General features: G+C 52.4%; 1 protein-coding gene across 1 annotated transcript in view; it reads left to right on the top strand.

The window, feature by feature from the left end:
• Window positions 1-10,036, top strand: part of LOC140695110 (uncharacterized) — an 80,619-nt gene extending 70,583 nt beyond the window's left edge. The window contains exons 8-12 of the mRNA XM_072958017.1: window positions 6,999-7,186; window positions 7,385-7,583; window positions 8,180-8,246; window positions 9,159-9,275; window positions 9,695-10,036. Of these exons, the coding sequence (XP_072814118.1) occupies window positions 6,999-7,186; window positions 7,385-7,583; window positions 8,180-8,246; window positions 9,159-9,275; window positions 9,695-9,764 (641 nt within the window). The 3' untranslated portion in view covers window positions 9,765-10,036. The remainder of the gene's footprint in view (window positions 1-6,998; window positions 7,187-7,384; window positions 7,584-8,179; window positions 8,247-9,158; window positions 9,276-9,694) is intronic.
• Window positions 10,037-21,226: the final 11,190 nt, after the last annotated feature.

Genomic DNA, 21,226 nt, shown 5'->3' on the forward strand with positions numbered 1-21,226 from the left:
TGGTCTCCCAACTTATTGGCCTGTCCTGCACTGAGGAGAATTAATTTCGACTTGGTAACACTCCTATCTACCTAGAAAGCTGGGCACTGGAGCTGAGTGTTATGGAAACAGGCCAGCCAAGACAAAAGCACCAATCGGAGTGTTGGAGTACTCAGAATTATTATGCCGGTGGGCTCAGAGGGGCTTCGGCTCCGAAGTTTTGAGTACCTCCAAGACGTGCACATGAGGTTTTAAAGGCTTAGTTACAAGTAAGGGGGCATTAGCCAATAAGGCTCAAAGAACAAAAAGCAAGGAATAAGTACACTGGAGCTTATCAATTTGTAACAGATCACATTACTGACACTTGTTGAGCTTGGAATTACGAGTTAGGTTGTTAGGCCAATAAACTGACACTAAACTTCAGATTTACGAGATAGCCCAGCATAATTTAGATCAGTAAACTGACACTTATCACACTTAGATTTGTGACTTAGCTTGTTAGCCCAGCTGGACTTTTCCTTCACATGAGGACAGCTCTCCCACACCCAGGGAACTACTGTGAGCCCTTGATGTTTCCACTAGGGTGGGGTATGGTTTACCCAGGAGGGATGGGGACTATGCACCAACACTCAGGCAGTCTGCTCTGTCTGGGGCTCTGATCTTGTACCATCCCGCTCCCCGCCAGCCCAACACCTGGGACAGTGGAGCTAAGGCAGAGATCCTGCCTGCCTGTTTCCCAGCGTGTAAAAGGGGAATATGTGCTCTTCCCAAGGTAGTTCTGAGCGACAACACCTGCGGGTGCTTGGTTCTCAGAGCAACAGAAAACCCAGCTCCGCGTGGGGGCAACGGGTGTGATCTCCCTAGGGTTTCTGCAGAAGCATCGGACGGAGGGTTGGATCACGGTGGTAAAATTGAGCTGCGGGGCTTGAAGGGTAGCAGAAGGGTACAGAGGCAGGTCTGCCGCCTAGGGGTGCCCCAGAGGTAAAGCTTTTTTTCTCCAACTCCTCTAAGACCCTCCCTTCTCCAGATCCCTTCCTTCTCTCTGCTCATCCTGTCCATCTGTATCCCTCCAATTTTCCCGTCCTCTCCACCCGCTCCCATCTTCTCCCTCCCTCGCTGTCCCACCTTCTCTCACAGAACCCAGAGAGGATCGCTGGCCCTCCTGCGCATGCGCAGTCAGTGCCAAGTGGTCCGCTGGTTGGGAGCTCCATATCCGAGCCGGGGATCGGGCCCAAAGGCTTCTCAACTACGTCGCCCGGTAGGCCTTTGGTTCCTGCCTGGGGTCGGGGCCTCTGACTGTGGAAGTGCAAGGTGGGGGGCTCCTGGGAAAGGGGTCAGGCGGCTGCGGGAGGGCGGTCCGCCTGTCACAGACCCCAAGGGCGCTAGTCAGCCCGTGTTCAGATGAATTGCTCAGGCCAGACCCCTCTGCCAGCGCCACCTGCCCCGGCGTCCCGGCCACAGTGTCCAGGGCCTGGTGTGCACCTGCCATCTCTCACCCAGCCGGGATCCCCTCAGTCCGCGGCTGGCGTCCCCTTCCCCTCTCCCTCCCGCTAGTCCTCTCCTCCCGGGCTTCCTCTTCTCGTCCGGCGGCCCGTCCCCGCCCCTGGGCGGGCTGTGTCCCGGGCGGGCGGGGTCTGCGGACCCGGACGGGGGCGGGCGCCTGGGACTGGGGCTGGGGCTGTCCTCCGAGCGAGGCTGCAGCCCGCGTCCCCCTCCCCGCTTTCCCTGCCCCGCGACCCCGGGGCTGCCCTGCTCTCCCTTTCCCGCTCCCTGAGGACCAGCTCTGTGGCGTGGGCGCTGCTACCTGGGCTGAAAGCCTCCGGCTCTAACGCCCAGCTTCTCCTGGTGGAGTCGGGAAAAGGGAGCGTCACTGCTAAGCGAGGTTCTGTCTCCCCCCTCCATGTTTCTGCCTCAGGTAAGTACCTTGAACACTTTCAGGTGTTATGATGGCGGTGCTTGTTGATGTCACGTGTTTTTATAGTGAGAGGGATTGCAGTGGTGAAAGCAGGGCTTGGTTCTGTTAAAAATGTGCTGAAGGCATGAGGCTGTGACATCCTCCTTCCTTCCCTCTCCCAGGGTGAAAGGAGTGATCCTCGATTTTCAAAAGATAGTTACAGTCCCTAACTAGCCCAGCCCAGCTATTGTGCGTTAACAGGAACAGCACCACCAGAGGCCTTGGAGACCCAGGGATATTGCAGTCCTAAAGTGCTCCTGGCAGAGTTTGGCTTGTTTAGGTTTTTTGTTTTTCTTAAATTGTGGGACAGACTAGTGTATAAACTGAAAAATAATTGTCAAGAAATAATTTTCATAGGACAGTTTTATTGTGATATAGTTCACAAACCATGAATTCCATCCATTTAAATGGTACAATTCAGCAGCTTTTTGCATATTCACAGTGGTGCATCCATTATTATTCCAGAACGTTTTCATCACTTCAGAAAGAGCAGTGGAAATGAATGACCTATCCACCCCTCCCAAGTGGTGGTTCTAAAGAAATTTCTTGGCTATTCCTGACCATAAATTAACTTGTTATATTCCAAGAAAAATCTGGTAGGAATTCTAACCAGAATTGAAATGAATCTGTCTATCAAAACAGGAAGAATTTATAACTTTATGGCATAAACTTCTTCTACCCATGAATATATCTGGGACCCTATCTTTTCATCTGACCAGAGCCTGGCCCATGTGAAGTTCTCACTACTTTTTGGGCTTGTGAATGATGAGATTCTATACATCGTTAGTTGCAACTGTAGCCTTTCACAGAAGAGAAAAGTAACCTCAGTGAAGCAAGTGACTCTCTGATGGTCAGAAAGAGTGACAGCCAGTGCTGGAGTGATCCAGTGGACTTGGTGTTTGCAGCTAGATTTCTCGACCACCTACAGTTAAGGGGATTAGAGAGTTCTTTTATTTTTTCTTAATGGCGTTGCATTTATTTTTACTTATTTTTTAAAATTATTTTTTATTTAAGTGTAGTCAATTTACAATGTTATTTTCAAGTGTGCAGCAGAGATTCAGTTATAAACATATGCATATGTATATATATATGTTTTAGATTGTTTTTAGTATAAATCACTACAAGAAATTGAATATAGTTCCCTGTGTTATATAGCAGGCCCTTGTCATTTATTTTATATTTACTAATTTGTATCTGTTAATCCCCCCTTTCCTGCCTGCTAAACACAGTTTGCATTCTATGTCCATGTGTCCATTACTAGGAGCACCGTTTTTCCTAGTAATATATGCTCTTTTGCTGCTTTCAGTTTCAGTAATTCCATCTTATCTGTGGGCGCTTTTCTTCTGGTGGCCTTAATGTGGTTTGCACACGTGGTAATAGAGATCTGTATTTGGGAGAACCCCAGGCCTCGTGTAGTCCCTGGTACAGAGTGCCCACTGAATTGATGCTTGAACTGGGAAAAAAGCACAGTAAATGTTGGAATTTCCACTATGGTTGAGAATTCTATAACCTCTTTTGACAAACTTAATATTGGCTGCACCCATTCTGGGTAATTTGGTGGAAATTCATGTTATGGTGGTGAAGAGACGGGGCCTTGTATGCTTCTTCTCTTTCTGTTTTCTAACACTCATTCTCCTGGGCCTTCCAGATCCTCCCCTAGAAGTGCCAGGTCTGGCTTGGTGCTGCACTGAGGCAATATTTGTTAATAAGGCCCTTTCCTCATCTCTTCTGAGCCTCCGGTTTTTTCTCTGCACAATGAGGGCTTAGACTAGATAACTACTTTTCAGTTTCTTTTAAAGCCATGTTTCCTTTGAGAAACAGAAAATGCAAATCTCTCCTCTCAAACCAACCCTTTAGATTTTGAAAAGTCCTCCAAGGAGTGACATAGCTCTTTGTGGAAAATGAATGTGATTGTGATTCCAGGTGACACAGAAAAGACTCTTCAGAGATTGATTGCAGGGAGAGGGCAGGAAAGGGGCAGTATGTCACACTTTCTAGTGTGAGCACTGGAGCAGGGGCTTGGATTTAAATACGGTGTCTGACGTGGCCTCTCTCTAATCTTGTAGAATGTGATAAACTTCTCTGCCTCAGTTTCTTGATGTGTCAAGTTGGGGTGATAATATTTTAAGGCTTTTGTGAAACATTATGCACATAAGCCATTTGTGTATGGGTAGAAACAAGACCTGCTAGGGATTCAGGGATTTGTTTAAAAAAAAAAATCTTGTCCATAGCACTCTGTCTGTGTGTATTTAGTAGTTCCTGAAGGGTGAGGGTGAGTCTAAAGTCCATCGTGGGACAGGTGGCCCGTGGTTCTCTGTGCCCCTGAATGCCCCCTCCTCCCCAGTCCTCTTCCTCAGTCCAGGATGAAGTTCCCTAGTAGATTTACTCAGAGGTCTTGTGAAAATGGCTATTCATTTTATTGTTTCACCAAGAAGGGCTGCCATCATGACCTCAGCCCTCCCCGGCCGCCACACCAACCCGGATCCCACCCCGGTCCATGTCCACTGGCCCCGCCAACGGCGCTGCCGTACGTTTACCGTCTGTGAGACGCCGCCCCAGAAAGGATGTCGGCCGCCGACTGACGCGGCCAGAACTAGTGGCCCGGCCAAGCAAGCCGCCATCCCCAGCAGCAAACACCGCCATGGCCCCGGGCAGCTGCACACTTCCGGAGCCCGCTGCCTGCCCCAGAAGCGCACGCCAGCCCGCGAGGAGCGCGGCGTCTTTATCCATGGCAACGCCGCGGGGCCCTCCCCTAGCGCTTGCGTCTGCGTCCTCCCGAGGTTAGACGTGCGAGAGCAGAACTTTCGGAGCCAATGGGAGCAAGGGCGCGGCCAGGACGGGGGTGGGGGGAGGCTTATGGGGCAGCTGGGCGGGGCCGGGGCGGGCGGGGCTGCGCGGAGGTCCTCAGCTGCAGGTGGCACCGGCCGGAGGCTGGGGCAATGCTGCCAACAGTGGGCGCGGCGGCGGGGCAGCGGGGCGGGGGCACCCTCACCTGTCTGTGTGCGGGGCTCAGCCTGGGCTCCGCGGCCTCCGCTTGCACCGGAAGTGGACCCAGGCTACCTGTGGGCAAGATAGAGGACTGAGCCCAGGCAGGCACGTCTGGCCAGGTAGGGCACCTGAAGTGCAGATCCGCCAGGCCGGCTGCCGGCCTTGAATACGCGCTGCTAGGCAGTTTCCAAGAAGACGGGATCTGTCCCAAGAGGGGAGGTAGGGCAGGGTGCCAGATGCCTGGTTGGGTGCGGTCTTACAGGAGAGCCACGTTGAGAGGGTGCAGAGCAGCCCCTGTGTTGGCGGGGCTAGGAATTTGGGGTATAGGGTGGGGATGATGTGTGCCATTCCCTGTGGTCTCCCAAAGAACTCGCACCCCCAAGCAAAGGACCCTGCTCCCTCCACCCTTCACTGCATCCCCTGCCTTCCCCAGCACCACCGCCCCTGCCCCCGGAGTGTCCCATGACCTCTCCCCACACCAGGCACCGTCCCTGTTACAGGTACTTATCTCCTGGTGGTTCCAGCCCAAGGGTGGGGGCTGTATCTAACCAGTTAGGATGCCTGGAGCCTTTGTATGAAGCCTCAGACTATAATGCAGGCGTGCACAGAGGCCCCTCAAACAGGATTCCCTGCATTCCCTCCCCACCACGCACCCACAGCGCAGCTGCCACACCAGGCCAAGCCTGCAGGAGGACCGCTGTTCCCTCTCCTCCTGTCCCTGATCAAGAGTGCACCGCCCACACTGCTGGGTATTTAGTGGGCCTTAGAAGAGCAGCTGGTATTTTCATGGACAAATATTTGCTCTTTTGGGAAGAGTTGAGTGCAAAGGGATGTAGGGTATGCCTTTTCTGTTGTCCTGGAACTGGTGACTAGGATGCAAACTTAAGTCAAAGCAGTTTTTAGAGAGAGCCGCAATATATCTTACCCAAAGATCACTGTTCCCCTACAAAGGCAACACCACCTGGCGGGTGGGGTCCTGGTCCCTCTTTCTGGAGGTTGGGCTTTGCACCCTCCAGCTGGGACAGAGCCCGAAACAGCTCTGAACACGCTCCAACAGGCTTTCCCAGCACAAACTGCCTTTATTTTGAATCTGGCTGAAGGAAGCAGCTGAGAAATCTGGGTAAATCTTCCTGGGTGTAACCATGCCTTTTGTGCTGAATGAAAGAGCGGCTCTCCACATGCTAACAGCTTAGAACTGAATGTGTGTCGAAGCCTTCATGCATGTAGCATGTTGGGAACAGCATTTCATGGTGAGGGGAACTCTATAACTTACATGTGTATGGGGAAGCCCTCACTCCAACAGGGTTTTCCTGCACAAACTGCCTTTATTTCGAAATTGGCTCTTGCTGAGAAATCTTGGTAAGTGTTCTTAAGTGTAGCCATGCCCATTATGCAGGATGAAAGAGCGGCTCTACACTTTTTCACATCTCAGAAATGAATGTGTGTTGAAGCCGTCATTCATGTAGCGTGTTGGGAACACAGAATTTAGTGGTGAGAACTATGTAAATTACATGTCTATGATGAAGCACTCTCTCGAGCCGGGTATTCCAGTGCATACTGCCTTTATTTCGAAACTGGCTTCTCAGAAGCCTGTGGTCTCCACTGCAGGTCTGTCTCCAAACCCAGGGCCAGCATGGTAACTCTGCTCCCCCTGTCTATTCTGGAAGTTCTAGGTGTCCTCCATGGCCCTTCCACCATTATGTTTTTGGAAAACCCCGCAGATGGAATGGGCCTGAGAACAGGAGAGCTGGATGCCAGAAGCCACTGCCCAGTGTGAGGCTCCTGGGAGGGGCATCTCCTCTCCGTGGGCTCTGATCTAGCCTCCCCTCTCCCCCACCCCCACCCCTCTCCTCCTGCATTTCCTGATTGATCCCTGGATAATGGTCCATACCAGGAATGACCTGGGAGAGGTTTTATGAGTCTTTAAGTGGAAAAAAAAAAGAAATCTTTAGACAAGTTACTGAAAGTAACTTCCAGCTTTACCGGGAAAGACCTCATTCCAATGTTTAAGGCTAGTTGACAGGGTGTCAAATTGCTTAACCACTCACATCTGAGCAAGTGCTACCTCTCTCTCCAGCTCCCCGCAGCATCCACCTGTGGCAACTTGGCCAAAAGAAGGCAAGAAAGCTCTTTCCCCTCGCCAGCACCAGCGTGGCTTTGGAGTCAGTGGAGGCTGAGAGAAAGAGCCCCGCCCTGAGGTTTGAGGGGCCTCCAGCCACAGCCAGAGGAGCGGGGGTTTTCAGAGTGGCCCAGCAGGGAAACCAGGCAAGGCCACCTGGCCCAAGTCTTCCCTGCCCAGAGAGCCCCATGAACTGCTTTGGGCCACACTCCCCGTTTGGGCCCCCTGCAAAAAGATACCACGGGAGCCACACCTGAGAAGGCAGAAGGACAGCCCTTTAGCCTGGGGTCCCAGCAGGTGTGTCCTGTGAGACCTGTGGCCACATAAGTTCCTTGTCTCTCCAGGTCACTGAAGGGACTGTGCTGGGCATCTTGGTGGTCAGGGACATGGGAACACCTCTAAACTCTGAAGAAGGACAGAGAGACTCTTCCTGGAAGCAAGGATTCCAGGGAGACACCTTGCCCAGAACTGGGGGACTGTGTCCTGAGCAGACCCCTGGGAGGCAATGTGGGGCTGTGGGGTCCTCTTCTGAGAAGGGAGCAGGTGAGTTTTCCGGGGGTGGGGTCCTGCTTTGTCCAGACATGTCCTTGTGTAAGACTCATTTACAAACACCTCCAAGTCCACCTAGGGGTGGCCCCAGAGGTGGGGGTAGAGGAGGAGAGTGAAGGGTGCAGACTTAGGGCCCCCTGAGCCACCCAGGGAGCCAAGGGTCAGTGGGAACATCTTGGGAGTCTAGTGCAGGGGTGGAGGACGAGCACTAAGAACATGCCAAGTCATGCAATAAAGTGACCCGTGACCACGAGACACAGGTGGCCGTACACCAAAAGAGGCAGATAGAAATTTAGACCCAGGATCTGAGAACCTTGAGAGGGGCTGGAGGGTCCCAGGAACCCTCAGGAACAGCTCTTCTAGGGGCACAGACATCCCAATACACACATTTCTCATGGAAGCTTTTTGGGGTGCAGAGTGAGTTACCAGGATCCTGAACTTAGTATGGAATCACGGTTCCTGGCAATAAATTGCTGTCATTTGTCCCTGGACATGCACAGGGGAGCTGACTGCTGTGGGGGTCACTGCAGGACTAGAATCTTCTGGTGTCTGCTCTGTGACCACAGAAACCCAGGGGGATTTCTCAACAGGAGAACCTGGAGACCATGCCTGCAAGGACCACCCTCATGGGATGGCCAAGGAGCTCGTGGTACCCAGGTCACCAAGTGACGAAGTTGTGAGGTTGCCTGGGGAATCGTGGGGGCATGTAGATTTCTGAGGTCAGCACGTGGGCCCAGCACTGCTGGATGGTCTGCACAAAGAGGGGCCTGCCCTCCTGATGATGGCTCTTAACACCTGCAGGGAAACTGCTCCCAGGGCTCCTGGAGGTCCATATTGAGAGTGTCCTGCCAGCCTTGTGGGGTCACCTTCCCCTGATGCAGAAGCAGACCTCTCTCCCTTGAGGCCCAGGGGACACCTGGCTCAGGTGCCACCTGTGTGCCCTGGACACGCAGAGCCCCAGAGCTCTGGCACAGCCTGGGGTGTGGTGGTGTCCGGGCAAGAAAGGCCCTGGGAAGGGGGTCATTCAAGGGCAGAGGCCACTCTGCAGGGATGCTGGACCTGGCAGCAATGCACTGCTTCAGTACTCCCTTGGGTTGGGTCTCCAACCTGTGGGATGGAAGGGCCACTCCTTCCTGTGTTGCAGTCGGGGGAACTAGATCCATCGTCAAGGTCAGCCCTGAAAATGGAGGCTGCGCTACCTCCATTCCTGGAAAGAAAATCAGTCCCCTCCAGTCCAGGTGATTCAGAAAGTCATTCAGCAATGTTCGGGGCCCCCACTTTAGGCTTTGAATTAGAGCTGAGCGGCTTAGGAGGCCAGATCCCTGACCGTGGCTCCAGGAGCAGGTTTTCTGCTGGGGGACAGGATCCTCACAAACACCTGTGTCTTTGTGGGACACTCCCCTCTGACAAGCTGGGAGGCAGGGTGCAGTTGTGGGAAATCGTGTTTACATGAGCAGAGGGCCACCATGTGGTGGGGGCACAGGAGACTGTGAGAATGAGTCCCACAGCCTTTCTGGAATCAAAAAACTGGCAAATGTGAAAAAGTGCATAATTTGTTTTATTGAACAGGCTGCTTATGTACGTTTGGAGGACCAGGTTCAATGACTCAGCATCCCTCCAGGACAATAGCCTCAAGAGAAGAACAGACAGAGCAGGAGGAGATCTGGGGTTTCTCCCAGGAATGAGGTGGAACAGGGATTTCTGCAGATTTGCAAGGAGTCCCCGACCACTGAGCATGGGGTTACAGCCCCACGAGACCCCTGTCATGTTTGGCTTGGGCTCTGGTTCTGGCCTGCTCATGTATTCTTCCAGCAGAGTTCCAGAAACTCAGAGGGTGGACTTAGAGGGGCTGCGTTTGGAACCTAGTGAGGAGTTGGAGGGTCCTTTATATTGAGTCCCTTCATCCTAATCACCGTAGCTGAAGCCCAACACCCCCCAGGCCCCCATGGTTGCCGTGGAGGGAGAACAAGCCTGGCAGGCGACCTAGGGGTCCCACTACTGTGTCCTTCCCTTGTCTTCGTTCCCTTTCACCCCGGAAGGTGTGATTGTCTCGTGTCATGGTGGCCTCCACAATGTCCCTCCCAGTAATCTCTCTTCTCCATCAGGTGGGGTTCCCAACCCCGCTCAGCCTTCTCTGCATGGATGCTGAAGGACCAGGCCCACCTGAAGTTCTGAGCTCGAGCAGTAAGGTGGAAACAAAGAAACCAATGGAAAAAAGAAGCAAGTGATTGTGGCAAAGCTCCCCACCACAGAGAAGCTGCCCTGAGTGGAAGGGAGAGTGTGGGCATGCCCGTTTGTTTCCTATCTCCCAGTGCTCTTAGCTTTCTTATTGCCTACCTGCATGGTTACAACAAAATGATCTGCAAAACTGAAAATATTTACTCTCTTGCTTTTACAGAAAAGGCTGGCCAGCCTCTGGTCCGGTACCAGGCAAGAGATTGGAGTTCCTTTCCAGTTTGGAAACATCTTGGCAGGCCCAGGTTTGCAAAGGTCTTTAAGAGTAGTTACGGAGTTTTGCTTTTAAACTTTTTTACGGCTGTATATACTTGTGAGATGTGGTTGTGATGTATAATTCTGAGCCGGGATTTTCTCAAACTGTTTCTCACTTCTTATACCAGACATTCCTAAATTCCAAGTGGAACTGCATATTAAGGAAGCCATGGAATTTAGCAAAAGGATACAGATCTCATTTCCTTTTAAGCATCGGTGTACCTCCATCATGGCAGTATTTGTTATGTGTTATTGATAGGGGAACTAAGTAGTAAACAGATTAATAGAAAATAGGGGATTTTAGGTACACAGGTTCATCTTTTCAACATTGTTTGTAATATTTGCAGTTTAAGATGACCATTCCTGAGAAACAGGCAGCCTCTTAGAATGAAATAGCATTTCCTCTGAACCATAATTAATTTTTATTTTGTAGACAGCAGGAAGGGTAATAACACGTCACACATTTGGGGACGTCAAAGAGAAAATGTAACTTTCTGGGAGCGCACTCCCCCGCCTCCCCCTGCCCTTTTTACTGTCCCATTCTCCCTGGAAGGCTCTTTCTTATCTTCTGCTCATGGCTCCAGTAACTCTTTCTTCCTCCTTGTTCCTCAGCTGGTAAGGTTAGTTTTCTACTTTGAACAAGCAAACAAGCCAACAGAAGAGAAATTTCACAAGCAACTCCCAGCACATCCGCTCGCCTTCTGATGTCTGTGACCTCACTCTCGGTGCCCCACCGCTTATTAAAAGTGGCATCGAAAGCCAGTTCCTCCAAAAGTCCCCGAGGCCCCATCCCTCCCATCTTCTCTGGGTTGTCACTCCCAAAACCATCCTCTCTTTCACTGCCTCATCTATTTTGTTCTCCTGCTAGTTGGCACCATCAGTATATAAACGTCCATCCTCTTAAACCAACAGCACTCCTTGACCCTAATTCACCCCCACCAATTGCCACCCTGTGTCTTTGCAGCAAATCTTTAAGGAGTTGTTTAAACTCACTGTCTGCATCTTCTCTTGAGCCATCCCCTTTTACACCCATTCTGGCTTTTCGCCTGATCCCTCGCTCTATGGAAACTGCCCTGTCAAGGCCATCAGTGACCCCATGTTGCTAAATATAGTGGTCAATTTTGACTCCTCATCATGCTTGGCCCCTCGGCAGCATTTGACCCAGCTCTTCCATCCCTCCTACCCCGTGTTCCTGCTTCACTCAACCCCCAGCCCATCTCTCTGTCTGTTTCTGCTTTTGGCCTGCTGGCTGGTCCTTTGCCAATGTCTCCTGTTTTTTCCAAACATATACTGTGGGTGTTCCCCAGGGTGGGTTCCTGGGCCTCTCCTCTCTCTCTCTGCTATTCCTTTGGTGGAAGCAACCCAGCCTTGGAAATTGGCATGCCATCAATTTCTCGATTTCTCCAAAATTCCCTGATTTCCCCTTTCCATCTGAGCCTTTATCCCTGAGACTCACATCACATTCTTTTCCTTTCATTCATCTTGCTTTCACATTCATACATATGTTCTACTATGAAATTACTTTTCCAAATTTTGAATCAGTACATATATATCATGTAAAATGCTCAAATATGTATTATTTCCACTAAGATGCTAATTCTACCTTAGAACATTTCTGCACTTCTGTATTTATGTGAATAAAGCGAATAGTATTTCTACAAGCCTCATAGTTAAACACTGTTAGTTTGGGGCTATTATGTAACATGAAATAATGGTACATCAACATAGTCGTTTTTCATTTATTTTTATGTAACACCGAGATGAGGTTTTTGCCCTGAAGACTGGTTTTATTGAAATTTTACCTACGTTACGGACAGTCAGTTTATGTGAAAGCCCTCATTTCTCCCCTTTTTGATATATGCTCCATTTGGCTATATATAACATATAACTTGGCATGAAACAAAATTCCCAAATCATTCACATAATACAATTAATATGTTTAATTATATTTTTTAAATGTTAAAAAGAAAAAGAAAACAGATTCCTCTACCTATTAGGCACTTCTGTGGCAATATGTAACACACCCCTTAACCATGACATTGAAGAACTGAGCTGATACCAGCCCCTTTCCACCTGCTCAGCCCCACCTTTTCCCATCCCCTTTCCCATCCGGAGAGGACATCCCTCCCATTGTCCAGGCCCAGATGTTGGAACCATGTCCTTTCTCTCTCTTTCTTTTACACTCACAGACAGCAAATCCAGCTTGTTAGAAAATTCTGGATATTCTGTCTTAATTAAATACCTGCTCTCTGCTCCCCGCCCTCCTAAGAGCCACCTTCAGCCTTTCCTGGATACCAATAGCCTTCTGTTTCCATCTTTGCTTTCCTACAATCTCTCATCCACACAGAGTCAGAGGGAGCCTGTAAAAACATACATTGGGGGTGGTGGGTGTTGCTCAGTGGTAGGGCGCATGCTTAGCATGCTTGAGATCCTGGGTTCAATCACCAGCACATTCATTAAAATAAATAAATTACTTCCCCCCAAAAAACACAAACACAAAAGCATAAGTTGGACTACATCACCCCTCCCCTCAAAACTCACTAAACGGGTCACCATGTCATTAGGAGCCAAAGTCGTCACAAAGGCCTCAGGACCCGGCGTGCTCTGCCTCTCTGCCCACACTCTCCCCCTCACTCTGGGGGCCTCTGGCTCCGGCTCTTCCTTCTTCCTCCGGATCTATTCTGCTTCAAGTTCATTACTCCGTGAGATCTGCCAGGATTGCCTTATTCTCTCCTGCCTGCCTCCCACCCCACCGCCATCACCCGAGTTTGCTCATATCACTCTTTTTAAAAAATTTTTCCAAACTCTTGCTACCCCAACATGCTGCCTGTTTCCTCTGCTAAAATTCTGAGCCCCCAGTGATGGGGAGTCATGTCTATTTTGTTGACTGATAAAGCCCGAGAGCCTTGGGAACGGTCTAGTTAGGAGATTCCCGTATGTAGTAGGAGCTTATACACATTTGCTGAATGAATGTAGATGCCCTGGTCCAATCCGATGGAGCACTTCTGTGACGTGCTCAAAGAATAACTCTCCTTTCCACCTGAGAGGGGGTGACAACTTCCCTGCTGATTAAAGGCAAGAACTTTTTGCTTTATGCTGTTAACCTTAGGCGGGGAGACTGGGGGATCTTCATATATATTTTTAAATTTGGTTCACTCTGCAGTTGGTCTTTGGTCTCTGTATAATTTTGAGAAACTCTTTATAAGTGATCATTCTTTGATCAGATTGAACAGGTTCCAGGGGGAAGGACCAAGCCTGTCCCATCAGCCATCCTATGTGTCTTGTCCTGGGACCCAGTGGATGCTCAGCATGTAAGTGAACCGACAGGAGTGAGTGAAGAGATGGGAGCATCTCATTATTGTGGCGGATCTCTGTCCAATGCCTTGAGATTTGGGGAAGGGTTTACGAGTGCAGAAGGGAGAGGTCAGGTCCTCTGTGCTTTTCCTGAGTGCCCTGGCCTTACCCATTCCCCCAGCCCCCTCTGGGCAGCCAAGCCAAGGAGCTGGGCCACCAGGGGTTGTGCTGATCAATAATCCACCTTCACCCCAATTCCGGGGGTAGGTACACATGGTTGTAGACACTGGAGTCAGGTCCTTGGAGGAATTCCTCACCGAACTATGTTTTGGACCTTTTATTTTTCTCTAGAACCTCCAGCTGAAGAAGATTGTCTTAGACACATGAAAGTTGAGGACACCTTCTGTCCCCTCGCAACCCAGGTGGGCCTGGGAGTCTGCTTTTTCTATTGCCGATGGGCTCGTGTTGATTTGGGCATCCCTGTGCCTGAATTCCTGCAGTACACTCGGTGGTAAGGATGGGGGTGCCTGGCAGGGAGGGAAGCGGGTTGGGAGACTGTACAGCTGGGCTGATGTTAACCTGGGGTGAGCGGGAGCTTGCTGATGCATGGCATCTCGGGGCAGGGAACTCTCCACACTCAAGAGGGGTTCCCACTCCCGCAGGGTCCCTTTGATCAGGGTGCTGGGCTGTCAGGGGACCACAGGGGTCCCAGTGAGGATTAGGGTGCCTTCAGGCAATGGGAAGTGTGGGGTCCAGTGGCAATTGAATTAACTGTGCACCCAAACCCAGCCCCCACCTCTTTCAGCCTGTTTCCTAATCTGCAAAACTGGAATGTTATTAAACATCTCGCGGGGTCATTGATGGGCTGGGACAGACTACACAGTCAGGAGCTGGAATTCTTCTGTCCCCTGATTGTTTGCCTTCTTTCTGACTATTTGCTCTCACAAGCTCAGTCTCTCTGTCTCTCGCTCTTTCACTTCTAAGTTTCTCTCATGCTCTGGTTTCATTTGATTTCCAACCACCGCCCCTCCCCTCCGCCAAACTCCAGATGAGTGAACTTGATTTCTATGTGTCAGTTCCAAATTCCCAGGAAAGATGCTCTGTCACCCTCTGGATCTTCTGTCCAACCCATGAGTTGTGGCCAGATGAGCGAGTCCCTCTGGGACCAGCAGAGGGTCTCTGCCCAGCCCCCAGCCACCACTGTGGGAGCACAGAGCTCTCCGTGGAGGAAGTACTGGCTGTGACCTTGTGTCACTAAGTGTGAATTTATGTCTTCTCTTGAACCACCTTCATCCTCCTAAACAAAGATGAAAATTAAACACTCCCGGGATTTGTGTCATGGAACACTCAGGGTGGGGGCTAATGGGGCTGGAATTTCTGCTGTATTTAAGGGGCTACAGTGAATCCCCAACGAGAGCCTGCAAAGGGAACAGCACCGGCCCCACCCGGCACTTAGGGCGCTGAGTCTGCGTGACGTTGAGCCAGGCTTCTGACCACAGCTCAGGGGTCTGGTCTGACCAGTTAGCCTTTGAAACCAACCAGCTTTGGATTCCTCAATCCCACCCTGAGGTTTTACCTGAACCATCAGCTTCTGTATCTCTGAAGACAGATGCTGAGGACCCTTCACGTAAGCCGTTCGCACAGCCCTGTTCAGGCCTTTGTGCTGCACGGTCTGCCCGGCGAGCTGACCGAGGTTGGTATTTTACTGATGTTAGAAGTAGTCTGGTTTCCCGATGTACTGTTTCACTGAACAAGCAACAGAAGCCACTTCTCGCTGATAAAAGCAGAAAAGGGACATAATGAAAAGATACTGGGAGGGTGTGTGGAGTGGCCAGGACCGGAGCCAACCCAGGAGCTGTAGGAGGTGTTAGGGAGCCCCAGGCACCAGGCTGGGAGGGGTGCTACCGGGCCCCCTGCCACCCCAGAAGGGACCCCCCTCCACCCGACCCTCCACCTCACTCACTGCAGGTTCATGTCCCGGCAGGGCCAGGTCACACTGAAGCCACCAGCACACACCTCAGTTGGGGAGCTGGCCCCGTCTGAGCTGCGGGCGTGCCTGGTGTGGGGAGAGGCCCAGTTAGAGGAAGGCAGTTCCCCTACTGTTCCGAGTTAAGGTGCAAGTCAGTGCCCATCACTCAGGAGAGCCAGGCTGGACGGACCTCATTGTGGTGACTAGGCTGTCTGAGTTCACTTATTACTTTCTACGTTTGAAGGCCCTGGAGGGAGAAAAAGTGAAGGTTCTAGTACTTATTTTGTGTTTCCCACGTACCAGGTGTGGTAAACAAGCCACTTCAGACAAGGCCCGGAGCAACCACGTAAATAGGCCACGGAGCAAGTCGTGCAGTCAGGCCTCTGTGGTCCCGAAACCCGTGTCCCCATCGGCTCCATAGTTACCAGTGGAAACTAGGGGGATTTATGGGACTGTGTGCTCCTGTGAGGGCTGGGATATGTGTGTTTAAGTCCACATCTTCAGAAACTCGGCTAGAACCACAGCCACTGATTGCACGGTGGCAGAGGAAGGGAGGATTCCAGCCTCTGGTCCAGCTCGTGTGGAGCTCAGAAGTTCTTCCTCCTGTCCTGAAAATAACACCAAATCTGAGGGAGCTGCAAACCCACTGCTCTTCTTAGATCCCAGAAGACTGAGGGGGAAAGCTGCTTCCAACCCAGAGAGGTTGCAAAGGGAACAGCGGGCAGGCTTGGAGAGTCACAGCTCCCAAGGCAGAACCTGCTTTTGTAAGAACCCCGGGGGCAGGCAGATTTAACAGGTCCCTGAGGCCAGCAGGAGGCTCAGTGTGGGGAAATCAGAGTGTGACAACTCCAGGGGGCCAGTCAGAGGGGCCCCATGCTCTTTTTCATGTATTTTACATCCAGGACCGTGTCCTGTTCTCAGAATGAAGGTCAGAGGATAACTCCTCATGCTTCCTGCCTGGAGAGGAGAAAATAACTGTATTGAAATACACCCAGAACATTCTGTTTCATTGGGGGAAGTTGTTTTTTGTTTGTTTTTTTAATGAGAAATTATTTTACCAGAGCCTAACCAACCTGGGAGAAGGGAAATCCCTTCTGTGTCACCCAAATTGGGGTGGGGGGAAAGAGACACACTTGTGGAGGTCACAGCTCAGGGCACAGGCTCAATGAGAACTAATCACAGGACTGCAGATGCCCTGCTCTGTCCCGCTCCCCCAACACCTTACCTCCATGTCAGTAGGGCCCGTGTGTAATAACAGGAATAATACTAACAGAAGTAAATGTCTCAGGAGTGTCTAGGGAAAACCCAAAGACAGCGGGGAGATGAAAACAAGGACACACAGGCTGTTTTAGCCTCTCACACCAATAGCTGTAGCAAACTACACACAGCCCAGCCCCAGTAGATAAACAGACAACCTCACAGAAGAAATTATTTATTTTGGTTCTCTTACCCAGTGCATTCCATGGTGCATCCTCGCCTAGAATTGAGTGGAAGCAAGTCCATCTCAGAAGGGACATAACTGAAGAGGGATGGCTTCCCAGACTCTGAGGGGCAGAGAGAGCACCAGCCTGGGTTAGAGAAAGGTGAGGGGTGGGGTAGGGTGTGGGCTGCCTTCTTCCCCATATAAGGAACCTTCCTGAGGCCAGCACAGTAGGAGGGAGGGCCATGGGGTGGAAGCAGCCAGACTTCATCCTGAGAACTGTTGGGATGCCTCAAAGGGACCATTCAGGTGCCCAAACTGGGCCCTGATTGAGGGAGCCAGTCGGTCTGACTCAGAGCCCAGGACTGAGGTGGGCTCACAGCAGGCCGGTATTACTTGGCCGGATCCATTTCACTTCTCCGAAGCCCTGTGTAAAACATGAAGCGTGGACGGCCTGGTGAGCACAGCTCTGCCCTCAAGACCGGTTTCAACTCCTCTCTTCCCAGAGAACAGCATCTCTGAACCCGTCCTGGGTGACCTCACAGAGATCACCCTAGTGGCCCAGGCTAGTGACCGGGAACATGTACCTTCCTGCAGGCAACCCCTGACGTCCACTGATGCATCATATACTGGCAAAGAGTGAGTCACTGTGCATTGGTCTAACAGCAGAGACTCTGCCAAAGGCCCAAGAGGTGGTGTGTGGGACATGCAGGGGTGCAGGAGTGTAAGCAGTGCAAAAGTGTAACTGGTGACAGGGGTGCAGGGGCTGTGGAGGGCGCAGGCATTTCAGGGGATGTGGGGGTGGAGGGATGCAGAATTGCAGAGAGTAGCAGGGGTGCAGAGGTGCAGGGAGTGTAGGGATGCAGGGAGGTGCTCAGGGACCTGGCCAGGATAAGAAGGCAAGTGCACATCCTTGCAGTCAGCCTGACCCCGGTAGGCTATTGCAATGCTTTTGGGCGGCGGCGGCGGCGGCGGCGGTGGCGGTTGGGAGGCTGCCCGGGCAAGCCGATCGATTTCTTCTCTTCCCTGCAGCCTGGCCTGGGGTGGGGCTTGGCCGCCGGAGATTCGCCAGATGTTGCACTCCAGGTAAGCTTGCTCCTGGTAGGTGGGGCGGTTAGGTCAGAAGGCAGTGGCAGCGGCAGAGGGGCGGAGCGGGTCTACCCCTGGTGAACGGGTGGAATAGCTGCCTTGTCCCGGCTGCTGGGCCTGGGAGCGGCCTCTTCTTCCCCAGGTCGCCGGACACTCCTGTCCCACTCAGCTTGCTGAGTGCGGAGTGGGGGCGGGGCCGTTAAGGTGCGGGACCCACGGGGGGAGGGAGGCTGCCGCGGGGGAGCCGATCAATTCGCTCCGCTCTCCCCAGAGGCGGAGCCAGGGGCGGCTTCTGCTGCCCTAGAGGCGGGACGCGGGTCTCCAGATGAACTTGCTCCTGGGAGGCGGCGGCGGAGGCGGCAGGGGCAGGGGATGTGTTCCAGGGAGTTGCTCCATTTCTTCTCTCCCCCACGGCCTGGCTTGGGGGCGACGTCTGCCGCCGGAGATTTGCCTCAGGTCCGACTCCAGGTGAGCTTGCTCCTGGGAGATGGGTGCGGTGCGGTCAGGGGGCTGGTAAGGTGGTGGCTGCAGGCATAGGGAGGCTGCCCCGGAGGAGACTGTGGATTAGCTCCATGTCTGCACCGCGTGGCCTGAAGGCGGCCTCTGCTGCTCCAGGTCCCGGGACACCCCTGTCCCACTTTGCCTGCTGGGGGCGGGAGGCAGGGTAGTCAGGGTGCAGGGGTGGCGGTGGTCGGGGGCCTGCAGCGGGGGAGCGGACCATTTGCTCCCATCTTCCCCGCGTCTTGTCCTGGGGGCGGTCGCTGTTGCCCTGTGTTATGAGACGCGTGTATCCTAGTCGGCCTGACCCCGGGAGTTGGACTTGGTACTTTGGGGGTGGTGGCAGCAGCGGCAGGTTTTCCCATGGAACTTGTCCATTTGCTCCCACTTCCCCCCATGGTTTGCCCTGGGGGCGGTCCCTGTTGTCCCAAGTTCGTCGGACGTCCATCTCCAGGTCAGCCTGCTCCCTAGAGGAGGCCACTGTGAGGTCATGGGCAAGAGTGGTGGCTGCTGCGGGGGTAGGGGCTGCCTTGGGGAGCTGGTGGATTGGCTCCCGTCTCCCCGATGGCCTGGTGTGGGAGTGGCCTCTCCTGCCCCAGGTCACCAGACGCACCTGTCCCACTCAGCCTGCTGGGGGAGGGGCGCCCTGGGCGGTGCCTTTAAGGTGCGGGGGTGGCGATGGCGGGGGTAGAAGACCTGCAGCGCGGAGCCTGTCAATTTGCTCTCCTCTTCCCCGTGACCAATCCTGGGGGCGTCCTCTGCTGCCCAAGAAGCCGGATGCCCGTCTCCAGGTCAGCTTGCTCCTGGGAGACGGGCCCGATGCGGTCAAGGGGCAGAGGCAGTTGCGACGGCCGGCTGCCCCGCCTAATGGGGCCACTTCTTCTCCTCTCCCCTGACCTGGCCTGGGGACGTCCTCTCTGGCGCAAGATTCGCCTGACACCCCACACCTGGTCTGATTGCTCCTGGAAGGTGGGCGCGGTGAGATCAGGAGGTGGAGAGGACAGGGGCTGCCCCTGGAGAGCTGGAGGATAAGCTCCAATCTCTCTGCAGGCCTGACGTGGGGGCGGCCTCTGCTGCCCCTCGTTCCCAGGTCACACTTCTTCGGGTCATATTTCCCCGGGGTTGCGGTAGGGTGCGGGGGCGTCGGGGTGTTGGCGGGGGTATGGAGCCTGTCACTCGGGAGCTGGGGGTTTAGCGCCCATCTTTTCCGCAGATTGGCCTGTGGGCAGCCTCTGTTGCTCCAGATCGCAAAGCAATTTCCCTGACAGCTTAGCCACCAGAGGTGGGCAGGATGGGCTGAGAGGGCTGAGGCAGCCGCCAAGGCAGCGACGGAGGGGGCTGTCCCTGGCCAGCTGGTCAATTTGTTCCCATCTCAACCTTTGCTGCCCCAGTTTCGCAGAACGCCCTTCTCCAGTTTATTCTTCTCCAGGGAGGTGGGCGCAGTGCATGCAGCCCGAGGTCTGGGCTCTCCCTTGGGAGGGGCAGAACTCTCTTGTTCTCCTTTGTCTTTATTCTTCAGCGAAGTGGTTACTGGACGCAATTCTTAATTCTGAGAAAGTGTAGCCTGTGTTATGGAAGAGCTGCTGGACAGTGAGGTTTCTGGGTGGATTTTCACATCAGCTGATGCCCCAGGCAGGCAGGAAAGCTATTACTCAGAGCTTCTTAGTCTGGGGTTGGGGATGGCCCCGCCATCCTTGCCATGCTTTTTAAAAATGTGTTACTCCCCTCTTTTTCCTAGGTGACATTTTAGGTTATTGGGTCTCAGATTGCTGGCACACTCATCCCTGTTCTCAGACATCTTTTAAACTTGGGTGAAGTGATAAGTAGGGGAAGATGATTTACTGAAAGGTAAGAATACTTAAATTCGCATTAAAGCTACATTCTGTCAATCTTTCTAAAATGATTTTCCTCTGATTCTAAATCCACGACCTAGTGAATGTTGTACTCCTGTGTAAAATCATTGATCTTCACATCACATTTGTTGAGTGGTCAACGAGATTTGTTAATTAGATTATTCCTGAAAGGAAAAGTTCAGGCTTTTCAGAATTCCTTGTCTGATGTCACCCAGGCAGTCACAGTAGAAGACAGAGCTGATATAAAAATCCCTCAGCTGCCTGAACTGCAAAGCTTCTGGGATTACTGATCCCTGAAATGCAGGTGACTCTTGATGATAATCTGGGGGATGGTTTAAATGATCAGATTCTTCCAGTCCTATAAATGGGTTCCGTGGCCCCAGCCCCGGGAGAACTGGACATAAGGGCCATATCGTGTGTGGTGGGATGGGAAGGCAAGGTGTAAGAGCTGGAATCACTGAGATTCCACACTCGCTAAACACAGACTCCAGAGCCTAATTGTTGTCAGGTTCTGTTCTGGATTTGAGAGTGTGTTCATACATGATTCTTGCCCTTCTGGAGTCACTGCCTGGGTGGAAGTAACCTTTACATAGATCTGTGGAGGATGACATTTAAGTAGATGGGCTGTTATGGTTCTCAATGTGCCCAGGCTTGCTCTTCCAGGCACTCGTGGGACTAACGCGAGTCATGTTATTCACTCATTCACTGATTTATTACCCTTGAATTGATCACTCGTCCCACAGTAAGTGAAACAAGGTAACAGGAAGCTGAGTTTTGTCCCCTCTCCTATCACTGATTGTTTTTCAGTCGGGCGCCCTGCGTATGCATTGTGAAACGGTGGTATTTCGTGCCCAATGGGGCAGCACTGTCAGTTCTGAGAATCAGGGGAGACACATGGGTAGGACAGCACCCTGACACACATGGCACCCCCCATCCCGTGAGACAGAATTGTCGATGCTCAGGTGACCCGATGTAGACTGCGGTGCTAAACCTGAGCATGTTTAGTTATCCTGGTGGCTATGAA

The sequence above is a fragment of the Vicugna pacos genome, unplaced genomic scaffold, assembly GCF_048564905.1.
Source record: "Vicugna pacos unplaced genomic scaffold, VicPac4 scaffold_141, whole genome shotgun sequence".
Taxonomy (NCBI): domain Eukaryota; kingdom Metazoa; phylum Chordata; class Mammalia; order Artiodactyla; family Camelidae; genus Vicugna; species Vicugna pacos.